At 39.9% G+C, this 25,004-nt stretch overlaps 1 protein-coding gene across 4 annotated transcripts in view; it reads right to left on the bottom strand.

Moving 5' to 3' along the window:
- PWWP2B (PWWP domain containing 2B) overlaps positions 1–25,004 on the bottom strand; it is a 52,739-nt gene that overhangs the window by 15,608 nt on the left and 12,127 nt on the right. For all 4 annotated transcript variants that reach the window (XM_081954829.1, XM_081954830.1, XM_081954828.1 and 1 more), the window contains exon 3: positions 1,050–2,712. In XM_081954829.1, coding sequence (XP_081810955.1) covers positions 1,068–2,712 — 1,645 coding nt within the window. In that variant the 3' untranslated portion in view covers positions 1,050–1,067. The remainder of the gene's footprint in view (positions 1–1,049; positions 2,713–25,004) is intronic.

Here is a 25,004-nt window from a genome sequence, read left to right as displayed (position 1 = left end):
AGATTGTATCAGCTGTCTTGATAGACCCAGGCTCTTCTCAGAAAAAAACCCATACATCACTAGCTATGCCAGAAGCATATCTCTTTCTTTCAGTTTCAAATCTTCTCCCCAGAGTCTTAATTACTGGTTTCTAATTGGCTAGAGATATAAATTGTGATTGCCTTAGCAAGCTCATTATTACATTCAAGAATCCAAGCATCACAGTCCCAAAAACAGCCTAAAGAGCTTGGTTTCCAGAATTGGAATCCAGGCAATTGTAAAATGCTAAATTATCTTAATGTTGAATAAACTATGAAAACTAGATCATTGTTAGAGACTTCTCTCATCCTTTTCTTTGTCAGAAATAGATTACCCTTTACCCCTATTTTGTATGGCTCAAGTTAATATGCACTCTCTTCTATGGCAAAGGTCTGTATGCCAAAATTATGTCGCACGGTGTGTGTGTGTGTGAGGCTGAACAGAATGTGGAAGAGGTATAGAACCTGCCTCAAAAATATCAGCCTCCATTTTTTATTCTTTAAACGTAAGCTTTTATTTCTATGATCATACATACCCAAGACCAAAGGAATAAAGGAATCCCCCAAAATATATTGCCTGTCACATAACAGAATCAATACAAAGCAATTACCGTAAGAACATGTCAGAACATGTTCAAATTTCTTTCAAATTGATGCTCTGTTCACTTTGATGAGAAAACAAACAAAATGAAGAAAAAGACAAAATATAGCTCTGATAAGATATTTAAACAAGATCCTCAATAAATATCTGTTCCATTATTAATTTTTTACAAAAATATGAAGGATTACATCAATGTGGCTGTATTTCAAACACTGAAGCTTCTGGATAGGTTTTTGTTTAGGGATTAGGAACAATCCTTATGATTTTCAGTAGTTACACTGGAGTGTTTGAGAGAGCATTAAATAATGTACCTCTAGTGTATGCACCCCTGAAATAGGAGTATTCTATTGAACCTTCAAAAGCAAACCAATGCATGTATCTCTAAACCAATTGATATACTACAAAGGGGTTATGCACTTCCCATAACTTACTTGTTTTTGAAGACAAAATTATGTTTCAAATTGTGTTAAGAGGTCTCTTATTTCTGGAGTCAAATGTTCCACGGCCTTCGCAGCTTCCGTAATAGCTTTCCGATACATCCCTTTCTTCTTACGGTTAAATCGTAGTTTGAAATATTCAGAAAAAGGGGATAGTTTTGATAGTGACAAGAAAGAAGTTGTTGGAGAACCAAACCATGAAACTTTTGCTTCCTGCCAGGAAGGGTCTCCATTTTCCTTTTGGCCAAGATTTATGTCAAGAACACGGGCGGGCCACCAAGGAAAGCCATGGATTTTGCCCCAGACAATGTCACCGACTGAAACAGTCCTTCCATCTTCAGTCACACATTTGGAGACACTTTGGGTGTGTAATCTAACAGTCAGTGGGGGCACAATTTTACGGTCATCTTTAGAAGATGAGGAGACAGAGGCGTCATCCCCAGGTAAAAAGTCACATATTTCTGGCGATGCCACTTCTGAGCTGGAAGATTTAGATTCATCGAGGCTATCATTGCTGCACACCGACAAGCTGGAAGAGTCTGCTTTCCGTTTGCGATAATTCATTAGAAAAGCCAAGTTATCGTGCCCATCTTTGCCTTGAGGAAACCTTTTGAAGTCATCATCTTCACAGGAACTCCCTGAAGACATCTCAGCTAGACTCCGTTCTGCAGACTCGCTGTAAAAAGCAGCTGCCGCAGCAGCAACAGATTCTCCACTGCTGGGAAGAACATTCATCTCATCGATAAGTTCGGCTTTATAAATGGAAACATTATCCCCCTCACTGAGCCGGTGGGGCTTCAAACGGATTTTGGGCGGGGGCACATCTGCATTGGAATGGACAGGCCTAGTTAACTTTAGCTTTGGAATGGAAGCATGGTGCCCACTGGATTGCTTGTCCATAAAACATTTGCTTTCCTGATCTTGTTCTGAATCTTGGGCCTCATCTTGGTTGTCCCCACCATTCTGGAGAAGTCGCTGAGGGCAAAATGGCTTCCCGGAACCATGAATGCGGGAGGGAATTTTCACAACTTCACCTTTTCCCTGAGGGGTGCTGTAAGATATTTTTATAACTGGAGTCCTTTGCAGCTGTTCCCCGGAAAACTTTTCATCCTCTCGCCTTTCTCTTTTGCTTTTTTTCTCTATATATTCAGATTCACTGTGTCTTTTCTGTTCCTTATCTTGGATGCTCAGCTTCCTCTGGGTTTTTGCATTTTGGTGGGCTTTGATACCCTCCTCTGGATTCAGAGTGTTCTTGCATTTCTCACAAAGCACTTGTCTCGGTCTCAGCCTAATTGTGCTCATGATGAGCCTCCCAGGGTCTCTGTTCCGGGACAAGCGCCTCTTTGTCCTTTTTATAGTTTTCGGAGGTGGCTGAGGTACCCACTGATTGTATGTGTGCCGTAACCATAATGGAGGGGGGAAGGGGGCTCCTTCAAAATAGGGAGGGTAAGGAGGAACACTGCCCGTTGGTGGTGGAGGCAAGAGGGGCGGGACTTGCTCCTCTCTGTTGGCCTTGGTGGGTTTTCCTTCTGAACACCACTGGTCAGTCTCCAGGTCTATGGATGGTCTGTCTTCAGTTTTCCCATTAGTGCAACTTTTGTTAAGAGGATCCTCTGTCTTTGGTAAGGAAGCTGGTGGAACACAAAATAGTCCAGACCTAGATCATTGTAGAAAGAAAGAAGAGAAGAAAGTGCAACATCAGAATAGATTGAAGTATACTTCCCATTTAAGATTATACAGCACATAACAAAGGTCAACATTAAACTTCTACAATTACACAGCAGAAGTCAGATGTTCATTCCACAACCCTGAAAAAGCTTGATTTCCAGTTTCAAAATCTAGCATGTGAGAAATTGGACTGCGGTTCATGAAGTTTAATACCACAAGAATGTTTATAAGTTATGTATAAGACAATCTATTGTTTGACTAATTAATAAATGTATTACTCTTTAAGATGCCACAAGACTATTGTATAACAGGGTTTATCTGAAAAATGTGAGCAATCAGTTGCCTGATATTTTTTTTAAAGAATATTGCTTAATGGAAGTAGAAGGTAATATATTTATTTAATTAACTTTATTTAAAATGAATTTTGTCACTGCAATAGCCCAATATCTATGCCGTAGCATTTCTATTCCCCTCCCTCCCTCTACTAGCCAGTCTTGCCTAGGTAGAAATTTGAAATTTATGGCTACCAGGCTATTGATTAAATACAAGTTGCCTATTTTAAATATAGGTATTCAAACAAATATATGAAAATATACAATAGAGCAAGCAAGCATTATGTCTTAGAGCAGAGGAATGGATTACTGGAGGAAACATTTCCAGGATATTAGCTAGCTGCATCAGAAAAAAGTGGTTGCTAACCAGAACATACCCTATATAGGTAGTCCTAGACTTCATTTAGTAATTGTTCAAAGTTACAATGGCACTGAAAAAACTGATTTATGTCCATTTTTCACACTTATAGGACCATTGCAGCATCCCCATGGTCCCATGATTTACATTCAGATACTTGACAACTGACGTGTTCCAAGGTCATGTCCTTCTGACCAGCAAAGTGAATGGGAAAGCCAGATTAACAACAGTGTTACTAATTTAACAACTGCAGTGATTCACTTAACAAATATGGCAAGAAGTCATAAATTAGGCAAATTCACCTAGCTAATTTCTCACTTAGCAACATACATCTCCGGCTCAATTGTGGCCGCAAGTGAAGGACTATCCATAGTAAACATCTGTAGCTCTATCGTTGCTTATCAAATTCTATTATTAAAAAAAACAGCTATTTCCCTATCATAAAACTCAAATGAGAAATGCTGCTGAAGTTTGTTGCTTTTATATCAGGCTAGACAAAGATGAACAATTTGGGGGGGGGGGGGCTAGAAAGATTTGAACAAAACTTCAGGGTACTCTTTTGCTCAAATGCCAATCACTTCCATCATGTCCCTTGTCTATTTGTGACTGTGATCAGGACCACATCCCTTGTGCTTCTTTTTTTTATAAAGATTTTTTAATTTTTAAACGAACAAAAACATAAAACACATACAACCTTCTTCCATTTCATATAGCGTGTCGTTTTGTTACAAGATTTTGTGCATCCTTTCCATGGTCACCACTTACAATTATATATCGAATCACAAATTATTCATTAGATAAACGTAAGTACATTTCTGTTATATGTCAATTTTTCAACTATAATTATTATTCCTTAATTTTAAATGAAATATTCTAAATATTGACACATATCATTTTGCATCAATAGTTCAACTCGTTATTATTCCTACAATTTAAACAAAATATTCTATATATTGAAATCATACATACATCATTCCATTACATCGTTTAACTACTCTGTTTAACAGTGCTAAACCCTTATAGTTTTGTATATATCATTCTATTATTCCTAAAATATGAAAAGTTCTCCCACTTTTTCCATTACCATGATTTTTTATCTAACAATTGATAAAACAAATCCCAAACCTTGTAAAATTGTTCATCTTCTTGTTCTCTAATTTCAAATGTCAATTTACTCATTTCCGCACATTCCATAATTTTTTGAATAATTTCTTCCTGCATTGGTATATTCTCATTTTTCCAATTTTTTGCAAATACAATTCTAGCTGCTGTTAGAACATTTACAATCAAATATTTCAAGTCTCTATTATATGTTTCTGGTATAATTCCCAATAAAAAAAGTCTCTGGTTTAAAGTTTATATGTTTTCGTGTCATTTTCTCCAACCACGTGTGGATCTTAGTCCAATATCTTTTAGCTTCTGTGCAAATCCACCACATATGGTAATATGAGCCCGGTGTCTGATGACATTTCCAACATTTTTCTGATTTATCCTTGAATATTCTTGCTATTCTTGTCGGGGGTAGATGCTACCTGTAAAACATCTTATACAAATTTTCTTTATATGCTGTTGACATTGTCATTTTGCAATTTTGAGACCACAATTTCTGCCCCTTCTCTAATTCAATCCCATGGCCAAATTTTTTCCCCAGGCTATCATAGTTCCTTTAACTTGTTCTTCTTCTAACTTAACCTCTAGTAAAGGTTAATAAAGTTTTTAAATTACTTTTTCATCAGTACCCATCAAAACTTTATCTAACTCAGTCATTTTATCATAAAAACCTTTCTCTTTATGGTCCTTGACATATCTACATTGTATTTGCACATATGAAAACCAGTTCATCTTTATACCTTCCTTTTCAGTTCTTGCATAGATTTAAGTTCACCCTCTGCATTCAATGTTTCACCATATCTAACTGTTTGTTCCTTTTTGTATATTATTGCATATGAAAAGGCTTCAATAGTTGATAGGCAGACTGGAATTTTTAAATAATATTGTCTTTTAATCTTCTCCCAGTTTATCCATATTCTTATCTACAATTCCATTAAAATCTCCCATCATACAAATATTTAAGTAGTCCGTTATTTTCCTGTGTAATTTCCTGTAAAATTCATCTTGCTTGTCATTAGGCGCATAGATTGCTATTAAGAGCATTTTCTTATTATTGTCCATAATTTCAACCATCAAAATTCTTCCATCGTCATCTGTATAAATTTGTTCCACTGGGATTGTGTCTTTGATGTAAAGAATCACTCCTCTTTTTTTACAAGTTGTCAATGAAGTAAACATTTTCCACAGCTTTGGTTGCCTTAATAAATTAGTCATGTTGCTTTTGAATATGCACTTCTTGTAGACAAATTATATCCAATTTTAGTTTCCCTAGTTTGTGAAATATTTTCTTTCTTTTATTTGCTGAATTAAGTCCATTTATATTAATTGAAATCATTTTCTTCTCTTCCATATTTGTTTTATACATAGGATTTATTGCTCTGGTGGCTCTAGGTTCTCGTAGTTCTCTAATATCCATGCCACCTACAGCACCTTCTATCTCGATCCCGCCTACTGCTCCTTCTTCTTTTCCAGTCGAAGCTGAAGACACTGCTCGTGATTCTGTCACCAATTCTTTATGTCCAGTCTGCTCAGCCTTCTCTCCGAAATGTTCTTCAAAAAGTGATTCTGCTTTTTGGATTGAATCTATTCTGTATCTTTGTCCTTGCCATACAAACATTAAACATTCTGGTATCAGCCATAGGTAATTAACACCTTTTTTGAGTAGGATTTTAGTCAAATTTTATTCTCCTCTCGATTCTCTCACTTTTCTTGGTATTTGCTTCAAAACTACAATCTCATTGTCTTTATACTCGAGTTTTCTCTCTTGCTTTTTGACGTATTTGCATCCTAATTGCTTTCTTGGTAAACCTTTCCATCTCCCAATTCAGCATTCCAGTATTATCTTTTTCGACCACACTCAGTCTATTATCAATCTCCCCAATTTTCTTCTCTCTTTGGTCACCTTTTTTTTCAATTTTTTGTAGTCTATCTTCATATTTCATCACCATTTGTTGAATTCTATCAATTTTTTCATCAGTTTTAACTGCTTTTTGTTCCATGTTCTCAGTTCGTTGTTCAATGTTTCCCATTCGTTGTTCTATTCTCAATTCTTTTTTCCATGTTTTCTGTTCTCTTTTTGATGGCATCTGTTTTTACTTGCAAATTCTGAATTCCTTGCATAATCATCTCTAAGGTAACTGCCTTCTCTCCCTTTTCTTTTTCCTGTTGCACCATAGTCTGTATTGATCTTTGTCCTCCTGTTGATGAGTAGGAAGGTGTTGCTGTTGCAGAGCTGGTGGTTATTATTCTTTTACTCACCTTCAAATTTTTCGGTATTATAATCCACTTGGTATAAAAATCAATTGTAGTCCAGAGTGGCCATGAGGTGATCAAAGGTTTTAAAAAAAAGGAGAATGAGGAGCCACGTTGCGATGACACAACGTGCGGTCTCGACACTCCGAGACCACCGTTGACACTTTTGCTGTTGGATGGTCCAGCTGGACCTAAAACATCCTGTAGAGACGGTGATCAGGAAGACAAAGCCTTGCTGGTCTCAGGGACATCGCAAAATCCCTGACTGATCCAAGGGAAGATTTTCAAGCCAGCAGTAAACAGGCAGTCCCCAGGCTGATGAAGTCGGGACGCTCCGGAAGGAAGTGAAAAGTGAAAGTGAGTCCATCTGGTGAGACCTTTTTTCTATTTTGGAAAAACTGCCCAAAGAAACCTTTTTTAAAAAGACAAATCAGATCCTCAAGCAAGAATTAAGCTGCGAAATTAATTAATACTGGATTGCATTGGAAAGTTTTTTTTTGTAACCATATTTTGTGGACTAAAACCTTCCTTTTTGTCTTTAACAACCCCTCCTATTACTTGTTATTAAATTTTATTAAAGAACTTTATTTCATCTAAGCCTGAGAACTGTTTTTTAAATTGTCCTTAAATATTAATTCTTAACTGCATATTGGGTTTTTACAATTGGGGTATTTTAAAGCTGATTTTTAACTGTCTAATGATGTAATTTGTTTCCTCCTCCGTGTATGTATGTATGTGTGTTGTGTATGTATGTACGTTTTTGTGCTGTTATATATCTTTTATGTTTTATGCTCCATTGTACGCCGCCCCGAGTCCTACTCGGAAAGGGAGCGGCTAATAAATCCAAATTTATTATTATTATTATTATTATAGTGAAAGTGGAAAGTAGCAACTAGCCCAGTGATGGCGAACCTTTTGTGGCTCGCGTGCTACAAGTGGGGGGAGCGCAGGGGGGTCGTGTGTGGGTGTGCCGCACCCATAATGCAATGCGCGACCCCCCCAGTACGCATGCGTGCACAACAGGCGCGACCCCCCCATTTTTACATGCTTTTTTCACCCTCCCCAGGCTCCAGAAGCTTTATAGGAGCCTGGGGAGGGCGAAAAGAGCCTCCCCCGCCCCCCCGGAGGCCCTCCGGAGGCTTCAGGGACGGTCCGGTGGCTTCCCTGATGCCTTCGGAGCACTCAAAATGATCCTCCAAGCAAACCGGAAGTCACTTCCGGTTTGCTCGGAGGGTCGTTTTAAGCGTTCCGAAGGCTTCAGGGACCGTCCGGAGGCTTCCCTGAAGCCTTCGGAGCTCAAAATTACTCTCCGAGCAAACTGGAAGTCACTTCCGGCTTGCTCGGAGGGTCGTTTTAAGTGTTCCGAAGGCTTCAGGGACAGTCCGGAGGCTTCCCTGACGCCTTCGGAGCGTTTAAAACGACCCTCCGAGCAAACCGGAAGTCACTTCCGGTTTGCTCGGAGGGTAGTTTTGAGCGCTCCGAAGGCTTCAGGAAGCCTCCGGACCATCCTTGAACCCTCCGGAGGGCCTCCGCGGGGTGGGGGAGGTTCTTTTCGCCCTCCCCAGGCTCCTATAAAGCCTCTGGAGCCTGGGGAGGGCGAAAAAATGGCTTTTAAAAACGGTGAACTCAGCTGGCCAGAGCGCGCATGCCTGCTGGCCAGCTGACGGGCAGAGCCTCGCGTGCCCTAACAAATGGCTCCGCATGGCACCTATGGTGCCATAGGTTTGCCATCACTGAACTAGCCACTTGGAAGTCAGAAGCTGAAGTTTTTGAAACAATGTATCTCTCATTTTTTTCTCTTTGTTTTCACTGACTTTGTAGCAGAAGGGTTTGTAAATTGTTTATATAAACTGATACAGAGCCAAGGGCATGAATTGTTTTTACAGGTGCCTGTGAGAACTATTTTGGCAGGGGAGAGAAAGGGGGAAAAACAAAATAAAACCCTTCTCTTTTGAAGAGCACAAAAAAAAAACCCCACCTTATGCTTAAATCAACCTAAAATTAAAAAATAGAAGAGGCTTGGAAGACTAGAGTGGCAGTGGCTATAATTTTTTTCTTTTCTTTTCTTTCTTTTTTTTGGAAACATGGATCAACATTCAGAGGAGGAAACCTTAAAATTTCAAAATATTTTGGCTGGAATTCTAAATTTATTGGAAGGATACGGGAGAATTGAGAAGAAGTTGGAAAAACTAGTATTTTTCACGTCAAAAGATGAAGGGGCTGGAGCTCCAAAAATTAAAGGGGAGAATGAAGATACAGAAGATAAAGACAAGACAACTGATGATTTTATTAATGGAGCATATGTGGGTGAAAGTGGAATGAAGGGAACATGGAGGAGGGATTTCAACGAATTGGAGCTCTACCCCAGACTTCAAGATATAGAAGAGGAAAAAAGGGTAATGATGATGGACTTAAGAAAAGAAACTCTTTCAGAAGCACAATTGATAACCAAACACAAGCTAATTTTAAAAATAATTGGAGGGCAACAAGATTACATGAGAGACCCTTTAAGCAACTAAGTGCAGAGAGAAATTTATAAAAACCTTATAAAGGAGATAAAAAGAAGACTGACATCACAATTGGCAAAATAGATAAGACTGTTTTGTTATTGGAAAGATACAGATTGACAATGAAAGTTCTTAATAAAAAATTAATCAATCTTGGTTGAGCAATCAGTAGGAATTTAGTGACTTAGATTGTTATTAAATGTTTATTTGTTAACAATTAAATAACTATAATTAACAATAATGGAATGATAATGGATACAACTTAATGATATATATTATGTACTGCTAAACTAGTAAAAGAAATCTGGATATAGATTGCAAATTGTGACCTGGGAAAAAGACCTATAAATTTTACCAACAAACTTCTATTTAGGTTTTGTCATAAAGGTGTAATGTTTTATTTTTATTTTGGGTGTGACGAGAGGAGTTGGGATATAAATAGTAAAGGACTTTTAGCTATTTATAACAACAAGAAAATGTTAATGGATATTGTTTAATAATATATACATGCTCTGGTATTGGTAAAAGCACCTTGGATATAATATTCTAAACAGCGGGGAGGAAGCTTAGAAATTTTATTAATTGATTTTTACTCAGAATATGTCATAAAAGTGTAATGTTATTGGAGGATTTTTGAAATAGCTAACAAGTGCCATTATGTGGTTGTGTTTTTAAGTATGAATAAGTTCAGGCAGAAGCACGTTCAAATAATTCTACTCAAATGAGAATTGCGATATATTGATGGTAAGATATATAAAGATTTTTGATTTAAAGTGTATAATTTATTATGAACTACAAGTAATGACTATGGAAAAAATGCACGAAAGTTATTTGTAACCAATCAATACGCTTTCTACAAGATGTATTGAAGGATGATTCTATTTTTCTGTTTTTGTTCAATTAAAATAAAAAAAAAATCTTTAAAAAAAGTAAAAAAGGAAAGAAAAAAGTCAATTATAGGGTGGTCCAAGGTAAAAAAAGTAAAAAAGAAAAAGGGAGCAAAAAGGCAGAAAAAAAGGGAAGATTTGTGGAAAAATGGCCAAAAGTAAAACAATAAGGCAAAGACGGAGACAATGGGTAGGTCTTCAATCAAAAATGTGAGAAGAAAAAGGAAAAAACAAAAACCTTAAAAGATAATAAAAATCTTCAATCTTTTCTATGCCATCACCCAGTTGAAAAAAACCAAAAATTGAAAACAACCAGATACGGGGCCCAACTTCACAGCAAAAAGAAGTAAACACTGCCACCACAAAAAAAAAAAAAAAAAAGAGAGAGAGAGAGAGAGAGAGAGAGAGAGAGAGAGAAATAGTTTCAAGGCTTCTTGTAAAGTTAAGGCTCTTTAAACAAAAGAAAAATAAATTCAAAACTTTTATAAGATGAAAGCCTTTCAATATCACTCCTGTAAGAGAACAACTCTTACAGTTGTTATCTATTCTCTCCAGACAGAATCTTCAGGACTGAAAATTTCAGAGTGAGCACCTGTGTAAATAACTCTTCTCCTATCAGTCCTGGCTGAGTCAGTAACCTTGGAGAGCAACCTTTTCCAAACATTCATTCAAACAAAAAATAGAAACCAGGTTTCAAAGCCTCTAGGTGGCAGTGTTACTTATCCAAAACTTTCCCTCTCTGTATTGCGTTCTCTGCCTCATTAAGAGAAAAGAAAAAAAGTAAAAAGCCAAATGAGAAAAAAGAAAATAGTACAATAAACTTAAACCACTGTATATACAAAAATTCTTAAACAGGGGAACAGTAGAACTTAGTTATCAAACAGCCCAAAAAGTAAAAAACAGAAAAAGGGAAAAGAAAAAAGCCCACTCCATTTAACACTACGCTGAATAGAAAGTCCAATCAGGCTTCCAACAATAAAAAGGAGGGGAAAAGTAAAAACTTTCACTTTGACTGTAACCTTATATTTGCTGCTTGCTCTCTCTCATCAGTCTTTATTTTAAATTAGTTCTCTTCATTTAGGGTGTCCGCATAAATCAGGAAAAAGGTAAAAAATCTCACCATGAATGGCATGCTCTCTCCTGCACTTTCACTTCCGAAGCTGCCAGCAGTTTCACCAGCCTTGATGGTTGCTTCCTAGCCGCTGGCAAAAGGGCTATTCCTGGATCACCAGAGACTTTGCAGATGTCTCTGGGATCGGCAGGATATGCCCCTTCCTATCACCATCTCTTCGGGATGGTTTAGGTCCAATTGGACTATCCTGTGGCTGGAATTTTGGTGGCAATCTCGGAGTTCCGAGATTAGCCATCATATCACCACGACATCAGCTTCCTGTTGAATCCACACCAGTTACCATGAGAAGTGTCATCTGAAGTCCAACTTTTGAAGTCATTAAACAACCCAACTTCACTGCCTACGTGGGTCCTTCACAAAGGTGTAAGAAGGGGAGTTGATTCATCACCATCATAAACAAGATAGACATTTACTCTACAGGTGGTTAGAAAATGTTTTAATCCCCACACAAACCTGAATCTCCTTTTCAAATGAATTTGTCAATTGCTACCTTATGTTTGCTTGTGTTTCGCTGCTATGTGGTGACAGATTACCATGAACCTTGGGAGGGGGAATGAAAGGAGGAATGCTTGGGGAAACGAAAGTAAGTGCTTTATCACCTCAAGATGCTGCCTCAAGGCTACCCAGCTGGAACAAGGAAGGGGCTGCATACCAAACTGCGCCTAAACTGACCATTATGAAAACATATTACATGAACCTGATTGGTTACACTGGGATGGGCAATGAGAAATAGTTATGGGAGGAAAAAGTAGAACCTAGGAATTTTAGTGCACAATTCTCAGTTCTGGCTTTGCAATATTGCAGTACATGACCTCTAATAACACTATAAATTTCTCAACAAATGGAGCCAAGGATAGTTTCTATCTAGAGGTTTAAGTTGTGGCAGGTCTAATAGAATTCCTATTAGCAATCTCTGCTGTACACAGGGAACCGATAACAAATATGACCAGTCCTCATAAGCATTTCCTTTAGACTTAATTTTTCCCATTTGATGATGATTCATTTGCCTGTATTTGAGTTAGATCAGTCTACAGGAAGCAGGCTATGACTGTTAAAAATAAGGCTAATAAAACAACAACTTTCTGATAGAACCTTTTGAAGAAAGTCCTTAATAGCAATACGTTTGATGGGGGGAACCACTGCAGTGGGAGAATTTGCAAACAATTCGGATTTTTAGGTGTAGGCTTTTAATTAATTTCATGATATAGCCTGGATCCTGAAACTAAGACCATAATGTTTTTCAATGGAAAAGCAAGCTAATTTAAATGCATCTGAAATGCTTGGGACAATTTTTTTTCACAGAATAAAATGTTATTTGGTTACCTAAAGATACTGCAGCAGAACTGTTGACTTCAAGAATTTCAATACCTATCTCATAATACTGATCTCGTAAAAAAAAAGTACCTCCAGACACATATAAAACCATCTCTAGGCAGTCGAGGAAGGAACTGGAACAACATGGACTGGCTTCAAAATCATCAAATAAATATTAAAGTGCTGTTCAAGTGCTTGGAGGTTCTCCCAGTCTGGGTGGGGAAGAACAAATCGAGACTCCATACCAGCCTGAAAAAAGTGACTTGGAAAGACCACCAACTCCAGGGAGATTCTACCATTAATTCTGATGGGATTGTACTCCCTGGGGCAGATGATTTGCACTTCAGAGGTCCTCTTGGACTCACAGCCGCTGTGAACCAGTGGCAGTTATAGCCAAGAGGGCTTTTGTTCATGTCCATCTTGTTGTGACAATTGCAACGTCTCCTGAAAGCTTTTCCTGTTGTTCATATTTTAGCCATCCTTTAATTGGACAACTGCAATATGCCCTTATATGGGATCCGGTGGCTCAATAGCTAAGATGCTGAGCTTGTCCATCAGAAAGGTCGGCAGTTCGGTGGTTCAAATCCCTAGCACTGCGTAAGGCAGTGAGCTCACGTTGTTTGTTCCAGCTTCTGCCAACCTTGTAGCTCGAAAGCACATAAAAATGCAAATAGAAAAATAGGAACCACACAAGTGTTCCGTGCACATTTGGCATTTAATCATGCAGGCCACATGACCACAGAGACGTTTTCAGACAGCGCTGGCTCTTTGCTTTGAAACTGAGATCAGCACTGCCCCCTAGAGTCGGGAATGACTAGCACTTATGTGTGAGGGAAACCTTTATCTTTTAGTATGCTCTACATGGGGCTGCCCATATACAACATTAAGCTACAATTGATCCAGACTGCAATGGTTCAAGTAGTTATGGGTGCACCGCAGGGAACACCTATACTTGGAGAGAGACCTGGTTGTCAATTGGCATCTGGATACACTTCAAGGTCCTGGTTGTCACTTTGAAAGCCCACCCTGCTTCAGAGCTTGTGTATCTATATTTCCCCCAAAACCTCTACCCCCCCACCCAAAATAAGGCTACTAGGGCAGATTCTCTGTGTACCCTGAATTCAAGATTACACCTTCATGTGCTGAGGAAGCACATTTTTTCAATTGTCAGAAATAACATTTCTTCGATATATGATTGGTCCCTTCCCTCCCGGTCCTCAGAAAATTGATGGGAAAATTGGTACAGGTTGTCATAACAACCATGGGAGTTATTATGACTATCCCTCTGGAACAGGAGTTGGTTTTTAAAGTCTGATCATGAGTCTATTTTATAATTGATTGCATTATATGATTCTGCTTTTAATTTCATTTGTATCTGTTGTTTTTAATTCAAATGTTGTATTGGGGAATTGCATACTGCTCAGGATCAGCTGATTGGAGAAACCCTTAAGCCCTATAAATAAATAAATACAAGCAAATTAAAATGTTATAGGAGGGACAGTGTTTCAAGAGAAAGGAAGAAACAGCTTTATACTGGGGAATGTAATCTGACCTGAAGTAGCATGAGTTTAGAGAAGAATTACACTACGGAATTCATTTTGGCAACTGCAGAGGAAATACAATAAGAAAGTCTTGAGTTCTCACTGAGAGAACCTCTCTATTATCTCTGAATGAAACATGGGTTTAAAGAGTGGTGCCAAGATATGTATCTAATTTTGTATCTAAAACACAATATACAGGTATAGTCTTCGATTTACAACCTTCATTGCAACCAGAATTTATGTTGCTCAGCAAGGAAATCTGGCTTCCCCCATTGACTTTGCTCGTCAAAAGCCACTGGGAAGGTTGCAAATGACAATCATGTGACCTGGGCATTCAATCCACCATAAATACTGTATTTTTCAGAGTATAAGATGCGCCGGAGTATAAGACACACCTTAGCTTTGGGGGAGGAAAATAAGAAGAAAAAAATTCTGCCTCTGCCTACCCGCATCCATGGTATTCAGTTGACACATGGTAACAAGGTCAGCCAATAAGCATAGCAACCAAGTCAGCCAACGAGGGCTATTTGGACCCTCCCTTGTTGCTTTGTGAGCAACAAGGAGACATGAAGGAGTCTGGCTTAGCCGAGAACTGAAAGTGAAACTGCTTTTGTTTTGCTTGGATTTACTGCTACCTTAGAAAACCTGCTTTTGGTAATGTATTGTATATTATTATTATTTGGAATCCTGCTGATTGGCAGGTGGATTGGACTGCTTGAATACCCCCAATCAGCTGTTCCAGGCTGCAGGGATTGCCACAGACCATCACTGCCTCTATGCCTTGCATTTTTGGCCTCTGGTGGGGGTGGGTGAGACTACATTCGGTGTATAAGACGCACCCAAATCTTTGCCCTCTTTTTTTTGGGGGGTGTCTTATACTCCAAAAAATATGGTACATGCTAGATGCCACATGAGCAAATTTGAACCATGGGGATGTTGCAACAGATGTCATTTCCCCCTCCCCACAATGCTGCTGCAATCGCTAAACCAATGGTTGTATGATGAAGACTACCTGTACCATCTTCTTTATTTTTGCTCAAAAATAGCAATACTCTCAATGGGCTTCACAAAGAAGGATGGCCGATTCTATACAGAAATACAGAAATACCTGGTGGTTTTAGTTTAAATTCAAAATAATCCATTACTAGACTCAGCACAGTGAAGACATTAATGTAAGAGTTGAAATGTTGAGGCGGCAATTTTTAATTTGGAGGCAATCTGGCGGTGGTGCTTAACAAGGATAAAAGAAGGAAGTAGTTTGGATGACCTGTAACTACATTTTCTAGTGAAACTTTAGTGCTTGCTAATGATTCCAAACTCAGATCTTCTGGCAACAACCATGGAAACTTCAAAGCCCAATTACATTATACAAACTCCAAATGTGCCTCTAACTCAATACAATCCAAAGCATTTACTGATGAATTTAATAGACATCTAGAACATGCTACAATATAAAGTTTTTTGGGAAAGGTAAGATAAAATTATATCCTATTGCCCTCTCTAATCCTGATCCCCCCCCCAAATGAATCCAGTTGTACATAACCCATAGGTACATACACCTTGATATATTACATTGTCATGGATGATGTGAGGGTAGGAAATGTTGATTGGGCTACCCCAACTTGGGTGCTCTTCCACAGATTCCTGTGAGTCGGTAAAGCCCATGGGTATCAAACCCATGGTGTCACATTGCCATCATGTGACGTATTGCAACATTTTCCCCCTTTGCGGAGCTGGGGGGCTTGCATGTGACACGTCCGGCCCACAGATCGCCAGTTTGATACCCCTGGTGTACCCAATCAACATTGCCTACGCCACGTCACCCATGACCATGTGACGTAAACATATCAAGTTGTATGGAATCTTTTTCTATCTTATTCACAAATGAGCATGGCATTTTGATACTGGGAGGAGAGAAAGAATACTCATCTTCGCCATCATCTAATAAAAAAGACCCTATCTATCTCAATTAATCCATGCAAGCTTTGGTTTACAGTCTGTATTAAGATTAAGATTTAACCCAAACTCTAAGCCCTGTTTCTCAAACATGGCCATCAGCTAAAGCTCTGCGTTCATCATCTAGAAGCAAAGAAAGTGCTCTGTCAGACAGCAGACTAAATGTCTTTTCTGTTAGGCTGAAGCAGGAGCTGGCACACTCGGATCAAGGAATGTATTCAGTGGGGAAATCACATGCCCAAAATTGGTGGTGCTGGACTACAAAATGATCACATGCCTTGTTTTCTTTTTCCTCTTAGCTTCTTCTCATTTCTCACTGACATATATTTTTTTTTTTTGGTGCCATCTCATTTAACCCACTAAATTTAATTTATCTCACACATCACACATTTCAGATTTTGGCCAGCTGCAACAAACTTTTATTGGGAAGTGGGAGATGACCCTAAACAGAGCCAAACTGCCAATTGTCTTGCAGTACCAGCAGAGTGACCACAGAGAGCATTCCTACAAGGACCCAGGTGAAATAAAACAATGTCAAATAGAGCAACTGTAGTAAAAGAAATGTGTCACTCAAATTTGGCCGCAAAAGAAGACAAGGCTGGAGAGGAGCAGCAAGTCTTCTATGGGTTAATTACCCCTGATGCATAGGATAGATTTTCAATGAAGGGGCTCGCATGACAAAGGATTTGTAGACTCAATGCCCCGTAAACTATTAAATGAAACAACAGACTGCTGAGGTGGGCCCCAAGGAGTTATGGTACAGAATATCCTGCACTGACAGATATTTGGGTTTGTAAGGTTTCTGAGATGCTCTCCTGCTTGGTGATAATTTCAGAAGTCTTGATTTTACCATGTAAATATTGAAAAACCAACAGATTAATCTACTTTTTAGGCACCTGGTCTAGCAAACATTGTCCTATAAGCTTTCCAAGTTGCATCCGTTATTTTGATAATGACTTGCTACTCTTATTTATTGATATTCACATGTCCCCGTGTGGCGTTCCTTATATGCTTCAGACAGTTGAATGAAGCATCCTTTACAAAGAAAAAAAAAAGGAATCTGCAAATCTATAGAAGAAAAAATTTAAAAGCTGTTGCAATGTTAGTACAACAGGGAGAAAACAGCTGACAAGACACTGGGCTGACTGAAGTCATGTTGGCAGCATCTGAAGCTTCAGCTTTCTTCGCGGAGGGACTGCAGCAATGATTTTGTCTCAGATTTGCAATTCAAGAGTCAAACTCAGCCAGCAACAACACTCAGGTGTATAGTTTCTATGCCTAGGGAAAGAATTTCTGTGTAACACAGGTCAGAGGTCTCCATAAAACGCCTCCTTAAAATTAGTCTGCTAAGATGCACTGGATGGCCTATATAATTAAGATGATTAATACAACTTATCCTCATATCCTGGTTCTTTCCAAACTCATTCAATCTGCAGCCTACAAGCTCACCAAGGAATCAAATTTGCCTTTCTAACATTTTTAGTTGCGCTTACTGGACACTCATAAACACAGCAAGGTGAAAAAGGATTTGGCAATAGTGTTTTAGCATCACTGCAATTTGTAGCACTATTCTGGTACTGACCTCATCACTGCAGTGCAAAAGCAAATACAGCTAGTCCTTGACTTACCACAGTTCATTTAGTGACCATTCAAAGTTACATCACTGAAAAAAGTGACATGACTGTTTTTCACACGACCATTACAGAAGCCCCATGGCCATGTGGTCAAAATTCAGATGCTTGGCAACTGACTCATATTATGATGCTTGGCAACATATTCAGATGCTTGGCAACTGACTCATATTATGATGGTTGCATTGTCCCGGGGCCATGTGATCACCTTTTCCAAACTTCTGACAAGCAAAGTCAACGGGGGAGATTCACTTAACAACGTAATTTAACGAGTGCAGTGATTCACTTAACAACTGTTGCAAGCAAAGTCATAAAACGGCACAAAGCTCAGTGAACAAATGTCTCAGTTAGCAACAGAAATGTTAGGCTCGGTTATGGTCATAGGTCAAGGACTACCTGTTATTTGTGACTGTTCGTTCAACGAAGTTTCCATTAACGGTAACCTCAAAAAGGGTGCTTTACAGGTACCTGACCATCGTAAAATGTCGCACGCACCCATGGTCAGGTGATTGTGATCTGGGTGCTTGGCAGGCTGCTCATTTTTATGGTAGGTTGTCATGTGCCCATGACCACATGATCACCATTTGCAATCTTTTCTACCAATTTCCCCAGGAAGTCATTGGGAAGTGGTCAGGGAAGATTGCAAACTTGGATTTTGGTAGAGAGGATTTTCCGCTCCAGGGCAAAGAGGCAGCGCCAGAAGGAAAGGTGCCTCAGGGGACCGAGGTAAGGAGTATGGGCTGCCTTGGGGGAGATGGGAATTGTGGCAGGTCTGATACAGGCTGTATGAGAGTGCCTCGGGGGCTGAAAATCCTTCTTGGATTTTGACAGGGAGAATTTGCATCTCCTGAGCAGAGAGATGCTTATGTGCCTCCTAGGATCGCCCTCTCCCAAACAACCCATGCTCCTTACCTGGGATTCTGCCCCTTAATGAGCCACAAATCACTTAATGACTGCAACCAGGAGTGCTGGGTTTGCAGTCATTGAGCAAAGCAGTCATGTGATGTCCTGCTTATTGCTGCTTCCCTCTAAAACTGAGATTCCAGTCCCAATTGTGGTCCTTGATTCAAGGACCACCTAAACAACATCAAAACCAGTGGTCACCCACTAACTGGTGGTCCGTGGATCACTGGCAGTCCGCAAGATAATTTTGGTGGTCCGGAGAAAAATTATTTGCATTTTTTAATATTGTACTAAACACTATTTAGTTTTTAAAAAAATCATATTAGTAGTCCAGGGGATTTAAAATTATGAATTTAGTGGTCCCTGGTTGGTGAGCCCTGATCTAAACTACAATGATTTGGGCCCCTGGGCCCTCAGGACAATTAAGGAAATCAGCAACAGGATAACCTTCTATTTGTGATAGAAAATATATGAAACATCACAGTACCAGACCTCTTGAGAATATAAAATATGAAAAGAACCATCTCAAAGGAACTCTTTTTGTCCCATTTGGCTTACATCACACAATGCACCAAGGCTTTTCTGTCTCCTCCACTCCTCACCATCTACCAACAGCTGGCCAGCTGTGTTGCAGTTCTCAGTCTAATCCAAATACATGTTTCACTGTAGCATTGAGCAATACCTGAAGCATTGATTTGGAAAGACTTTTTCCACAAATCAACTTGCTTTCAGTTATATCGTCTGTATGTCATCCCCCCAAATCTCTTCAAAATAATTTGGGGGGGAGAGAAATGGAGAACAAAACTGAATTAAATGAATCTTTAAGGCGTAGTCATTATGAGTTTAGAAAGCCTACTTGCCAGTTCAAAATCTGATTTTATTTTTCTTCACTTGACACAAAATCAAGTATTTCCTAGAATCAGAATTGTTTCTGAATACATCAGTACTATTGTACCGTTTGAGAAAAAACAGAAAAAAATACCCTCAACCATGTCCTAACTTACAAAAGAAATATTATCACGGTCATAACAAGGATATGTGACGTTGAAAAAAGTGATAATCTTGCACAGGTAGTCCTTGACTTACAGCAGTTTGTTTAGTGACCGTCTGAACTTACCACGGCACTGAAAAAATGACTTATGATCATTTTTCACACTTAAGACCACTGCAGCGTCCCCAAGATCATGTGAACAAAATTCAGAGGGTTGGCAACTGACTCATATTTAGGACGGTTGCAGTGTCCTGAGGTCATGTGATTCCAGTTTGCTACCTTCTGAGAAGGAAAGTCAATGGGGAAACCAGATTCACTTAACAACCATGTTACTTACTTAAGAACTGCAGTAACTCATTTAACAACCATGGCAAGAAAGGTTGTAAAAGGGGGGAAACTCACTTAACAAATGTCTCTTAGCAACAGAAATTTTGGCCTCAATTGTGGTCATAAGGTGAGGACAACCTGTATTAAGCAGGAAGACACTACCTTCAAAAAATATGCTTACACACACTATATCAGGGGTGTCCAAACTTGGGAACTTTTAAGACTTGTGGACTTCAACTCCCAGAATTCCCCAGCCAGCATGGCTGGCTGGGGAATTCTAGGAGTTAGAAGTCCACAAGTCTTAAAGTTCCCAAGTTTGGACACCCCTGCACTATATGCATCGGTAGTCTTTTATTTATAAGTCTCATAACTCCATCAAGCACAGCCCATGGAATTGGAATCCAAAACATCTGGAAGGCAATCATTCTTTTCCCCTCTGTATTTTCAAGATATGTGGGACAATCATATTCTACTCTTCTTTTTTCTATATTTTCAGCCAGTAGTTGGAGCTCTAGATGTTGTTTTATGCCAGGTCAGATACAGATGGTCCAAGATGAAAGAGCCTTTTACAGCCCTTCTATCTTATTCCTTCAGTTAAGAGCTACTACTGTATTTTTCGGAGTATGAGATGCACCTTTTTCCCCTCAAAAAAGAGGCTGAAAATCTGGGTGTGTCTTATGAACTGAATAAAATAATTTTTGTCTCCCAAAACCCTGCCCCTTCACCAAAATGGACGTGCATAGCCTTTAGGAGGCTTTCAGAGTGCTCCTGGGGTCGGGGGGGGGGGGTAGAAAAGAGCGAAAAACAGGCTGTTTTTTGCTAAATCCTCTCCAGCCTCCAGGATCACTCTATCAGCCTCCTAAAAGCTATGCATGCCTTTTTTTAAAACAAAAAAACAGGCCGATTTTTGCTTGGTTTTGTTTGACCGTGGAGGCTGATATGAGTGCCTTGTTTTGTTTGACCAAAACAGGAGTGTTTTGTTTAACCATGGACACTGGGCGAAGCAACAAAAAAACAGCATCTTTTTTCCATGAGAAGACATGGCCAAAGGGAGGGAGGTAACCCATTAGTTACAGCAGCGGTCCCCAATCCCTAGACTTGCACTGATCTGCCAGAACTGGTCCTTGGTGCCCAAATGCGTGAAGCCCCATCCACACATGCACAGGATGTAGGCAGCATGTGAAACCATGCCACTCTGGTTCGCGGAAAAAACACTCTCCACAGAACTGGTCCTTGGTGCCCAAAAGGTTGGGACTGCTGAGTTACAGAACTTCACCCACACAGAGACTATAACCTATGAAGAAAACTGTGACCCATAACTATTGTGTCAAGACAAGTGTGCAAAAATACGAAGCCCCGAGGAACCATGCTATTTGGAGGAGAGCTCTTCTGATGGCTGTGATGATCAGCAGAACAATGGCATGGAGAATCCATTGTTACTCTTCCATATTCTCAGAAATTGAAGACGTACTCAATCTGTTCCTATGACGTTTCAAGTATTCCAAGCTCTTCCGTTTGCTGCAGTCTTCCACTGAAATAGCTGCATCTACCTGGGATATGTTTTATGTTCACCTGACAAGCTTAATACACATACCCAAGAACTTGTTCCTTCTTCAATTATGGTCATTAACCCGCCTCGGTCATATTGTATTCTCTAAAATCAGTGCCATACAAATATCAGTATATATCAATGTTTGCATGTTTAATGCAGCGTAAATAAATTTTTGTTGAATCCTGAATCTTCTGTTGAAATTTGTGTTCTTGAATATTTTTATATGCTTTATTACACATAGTCCTCACTTAATAGAAATTAGGTTTGGCAACTTCCTAGCTAAGTGACAGGTCATTAAGCAAAACTTCAAATGACTGTGCTCAATTTACAATGGCAGTTCTGCCGCTATCATTAAGTGTAACATCACATGACTGCGACTTGTGACTTAATACCAGCTTCCCCACTGGCATTGTGTAAGGGAGTAAATCCCTCTGTATTCACTGCTACTACCACTTGTAATATCCAAGATTGCTGTGGGATACAAGATTAGACTAGGACTCTCATTCAACTGCCCAAGACCACAAGCTCTGATGAACAGCTACTCCTAATGGGAATCCTATATGGAACTTGGAGTTCAACATCATCTAGAGGAGGAGCAACCACACAGACACAGCACCTCATTTACCCCCGAGCCCAAATCAAAGTGCCTTTACCAGTCTGGTTCTGATGCCGATACTGTTTTCTTCATTCTGTCTACCTTTCCCCCTCCCACAGATGTGATCGCCCTGACATTCAGTAAGGATCTGTCAAAAATACCTGTTAAAAAGAGCAATCCTTCATTTTTTAAGACATCTGCTCCCACTTCTCATCCTGACTTCCCGCTTGCCATTTTGTTCAGCCCTTTTCATGTCGTGTCAAAAAACGTGAGTAGCAGTTAAAACCAAGCATGCCCGTAAAGGTTGCAGTTGTGTTTTAAAAGCTTGCTGTCATTTTCCAGTGAGGGAAAAAAAACCCTGTGCCTTAAGCCATGTACTGTCATTATTACAAACATTTCAACCATTGAAATTCAGATGCCTTAGCTCTTTTCCCCCCTTCCTAAGCAGTTGTATCAGTGTGTCTGTCTGTGATTGTGTGTGTCTGTGATTGTATACATGCACACACACCAATCAAAGCATCTCTCTCACAATTGCTCCACTGTGACCAAGACAAGCAAACCAGATGCCCATTTATTCAGAATAGCTCCTTGTTGTATCCCAGACTCCCGATCCCATTTGATTTTAAATTTAAAAGATTCACTTAAAAATGATTAAAGGGGAGGCATACATGTCACAAAGCAAAGAGAGGGCCTAACTCTAACCCAGTACCATCTGTATACCATGGATGTCCTGGGCTATAAGGAGATGCCACAGATGCCATAAAGAAAATAAGACAGGTTGGGAGGAGCAGCTGGAAGCTAAGCATTTTGTGTGAAAGTGTGATCTCACCTTTAAAAGAAAAAGGTAAATATAGGTGGCAAGGAATGTCACATGGGGACAGAGTGTGGCAGACAATAACCTGATAGGTTATCTTACTCCAACCCACCAGGACAGCCATTTTATGAATATGTAGACTTCTACATGGCATCCATTTTACAGGAGCACTCAAAACATGATTATTAAATTCTCAAGGAGTGACTTGACTCAAAAAGATTATTGCCTATAAAAGAGAATCTCTTCGTCTGCCCTCAGGTATCACATAGCTCTCAGCTTTAATCACCAAAGGAAGGTGCCGATTTTGAAATGCTTTTTATTGATAAGGACTTCAGATCTGTAGAATTTCTATTACAAGTAAAAGATGGTGGACAGCCACAAAACAGCCACCCACTTTCCCCTAAATACGGTACTATTCAGAATATAGTCATTATCCATCTTTTTTGCAGCATAATAACTTATTGCAAGGATGTCCTAACTCACCTTCAAAATAAGCTTACGGTCATTGTATTATTTGTCTTCACAACAATCTGTTCAAGTGTGTGTTAGGCTGTGGCAGGTTAGAATGAGCCATAGTGACAGAGATTTATGACCAAATCTGGACTAGAGATGAGGTTTCCCAAGACTCTTTGCATGACACAATGACTGGGTTCACATGCAGCACAAAGCTAGTCTCTTCCAAGATGACCTACCCTAGACCAGTGATGGCAAACCTTTTTTGAATAAAAGCGGGAGGAGCACAGAGGGGTCGTACACGGGCGTGCCACACCCATAATGTGCACAAACCAGTGCGCATGTGCGCATGACCAACCCTCCCCCCTTTTTGGCATGCTTTTTTCACCCTCTCCAAGCTCCAGAGGCTTTATAGGAGTCTGGGGAGGATGAAAACAGCCCCCCGCCCCCCAAGAGGCCCTCTGGAGGCTTCAGGAACTTCCCCAAAACCTCCAGAGTGCAAAAAATTAGCCCTATGGGCAAACCGGAATTTCGGGAATGGACTTCTGATTTGCTTTAGCCCTCCGGAGCCTTCAAGGGCCTTTCAGAGGCTTCCCTGAAGGCTCTGGAGGGCAGAAAAAGACTCCAATGAGCAAACCGGAAGTCACTTCAGGAGGTTTCAGACTTCCCTAAAGGCTCCAGAGGACAAAAATCGGCTCCTGAAGCCTCCTGAAGTGACTTCTGGTTTACTCGTATGGTCATTTTTTGCCCTCCAGAGCCTTCAGGGAAGCCTCCAGAAGGCCCGAAGGCTAAAACTGTCCCTAACAGCAAACCGGAAGTCCGTTCCCAAACTTCCAGTTTGCCAGTAGGGACAGTTTTTTGTGCTCTGGAGGCTTCAGGAAAGCTCCTGAAGCCTCCAGTGGACCTCCGGGGGAGGGAGGCTGTTTTCACCCTCCCCAGGCTTCTATAAAGCCTCTGGAGGGCAGAAAAATGGCCTCAAAAGAAGGCCGAAGTCAATTGGCCAGCACACACATGCAGCTGGCCAGCTGACAAGGCAATGCCTCACGTGCCCTGACAAATGGCTCTGCGTGCCACCTGTGGCACATATGCCGTAGGTTCGCCATCCCAGCCCTAGACAGACTGGTATTGTTGAGATTCTGGGAGCTGAAGTCTCCCAGAATATATTTGTATGGTGTCCGTTTGGGAAAGATAGTTAAGTCATGAGATGAAGAATCTAAAGGGGTCCAATTCCGACATAATAATAAGCCATCCATAGTTTATAAACTACAATGACTTGGTTAACAAAATACAACAATCATACATATGAAGGTTGTGTGTGACCATCTCTCCAACTGCATGTTCATTTCAAATGCCTATAAGCACATAGGGACTCACTCTTCAGGCATCTTCATAAACATGTTGTATGTTATATGAATGTTACCTCCAGCTGGATGCTATGATGTCACCTCCCCCATCCTTGTCCAGCCTGCTTACTGTACAAATTTCTGAGTGCCTGGAAAAGATACAGGAATCAAGCCTAGCCCTACAATAAACCGTGAAGTAACTTGGGCCTATATAGGCAGGAAGAAAGTGTGGCCCGTGGGCAGACATTTTAATTCAAGTCACCATAGATGTGTGGGTCTACA

The sequence above is a fragment of the Natrix helvetica genome, assembly GCF_964273705.1.
Source record: "Natrix helvetica genome assembly, chromosome: 5".
Classification (NCBI taxonomy): domain Eukaryota; kingdom Metazoa; phylum Chordata; class Lepidosauria; order Squamata; family Natricidae; genus Natrix; species Natrix helvetica.
This window is presented reverse-complemented; position numbering and strand designations above follow the sequence as displayed.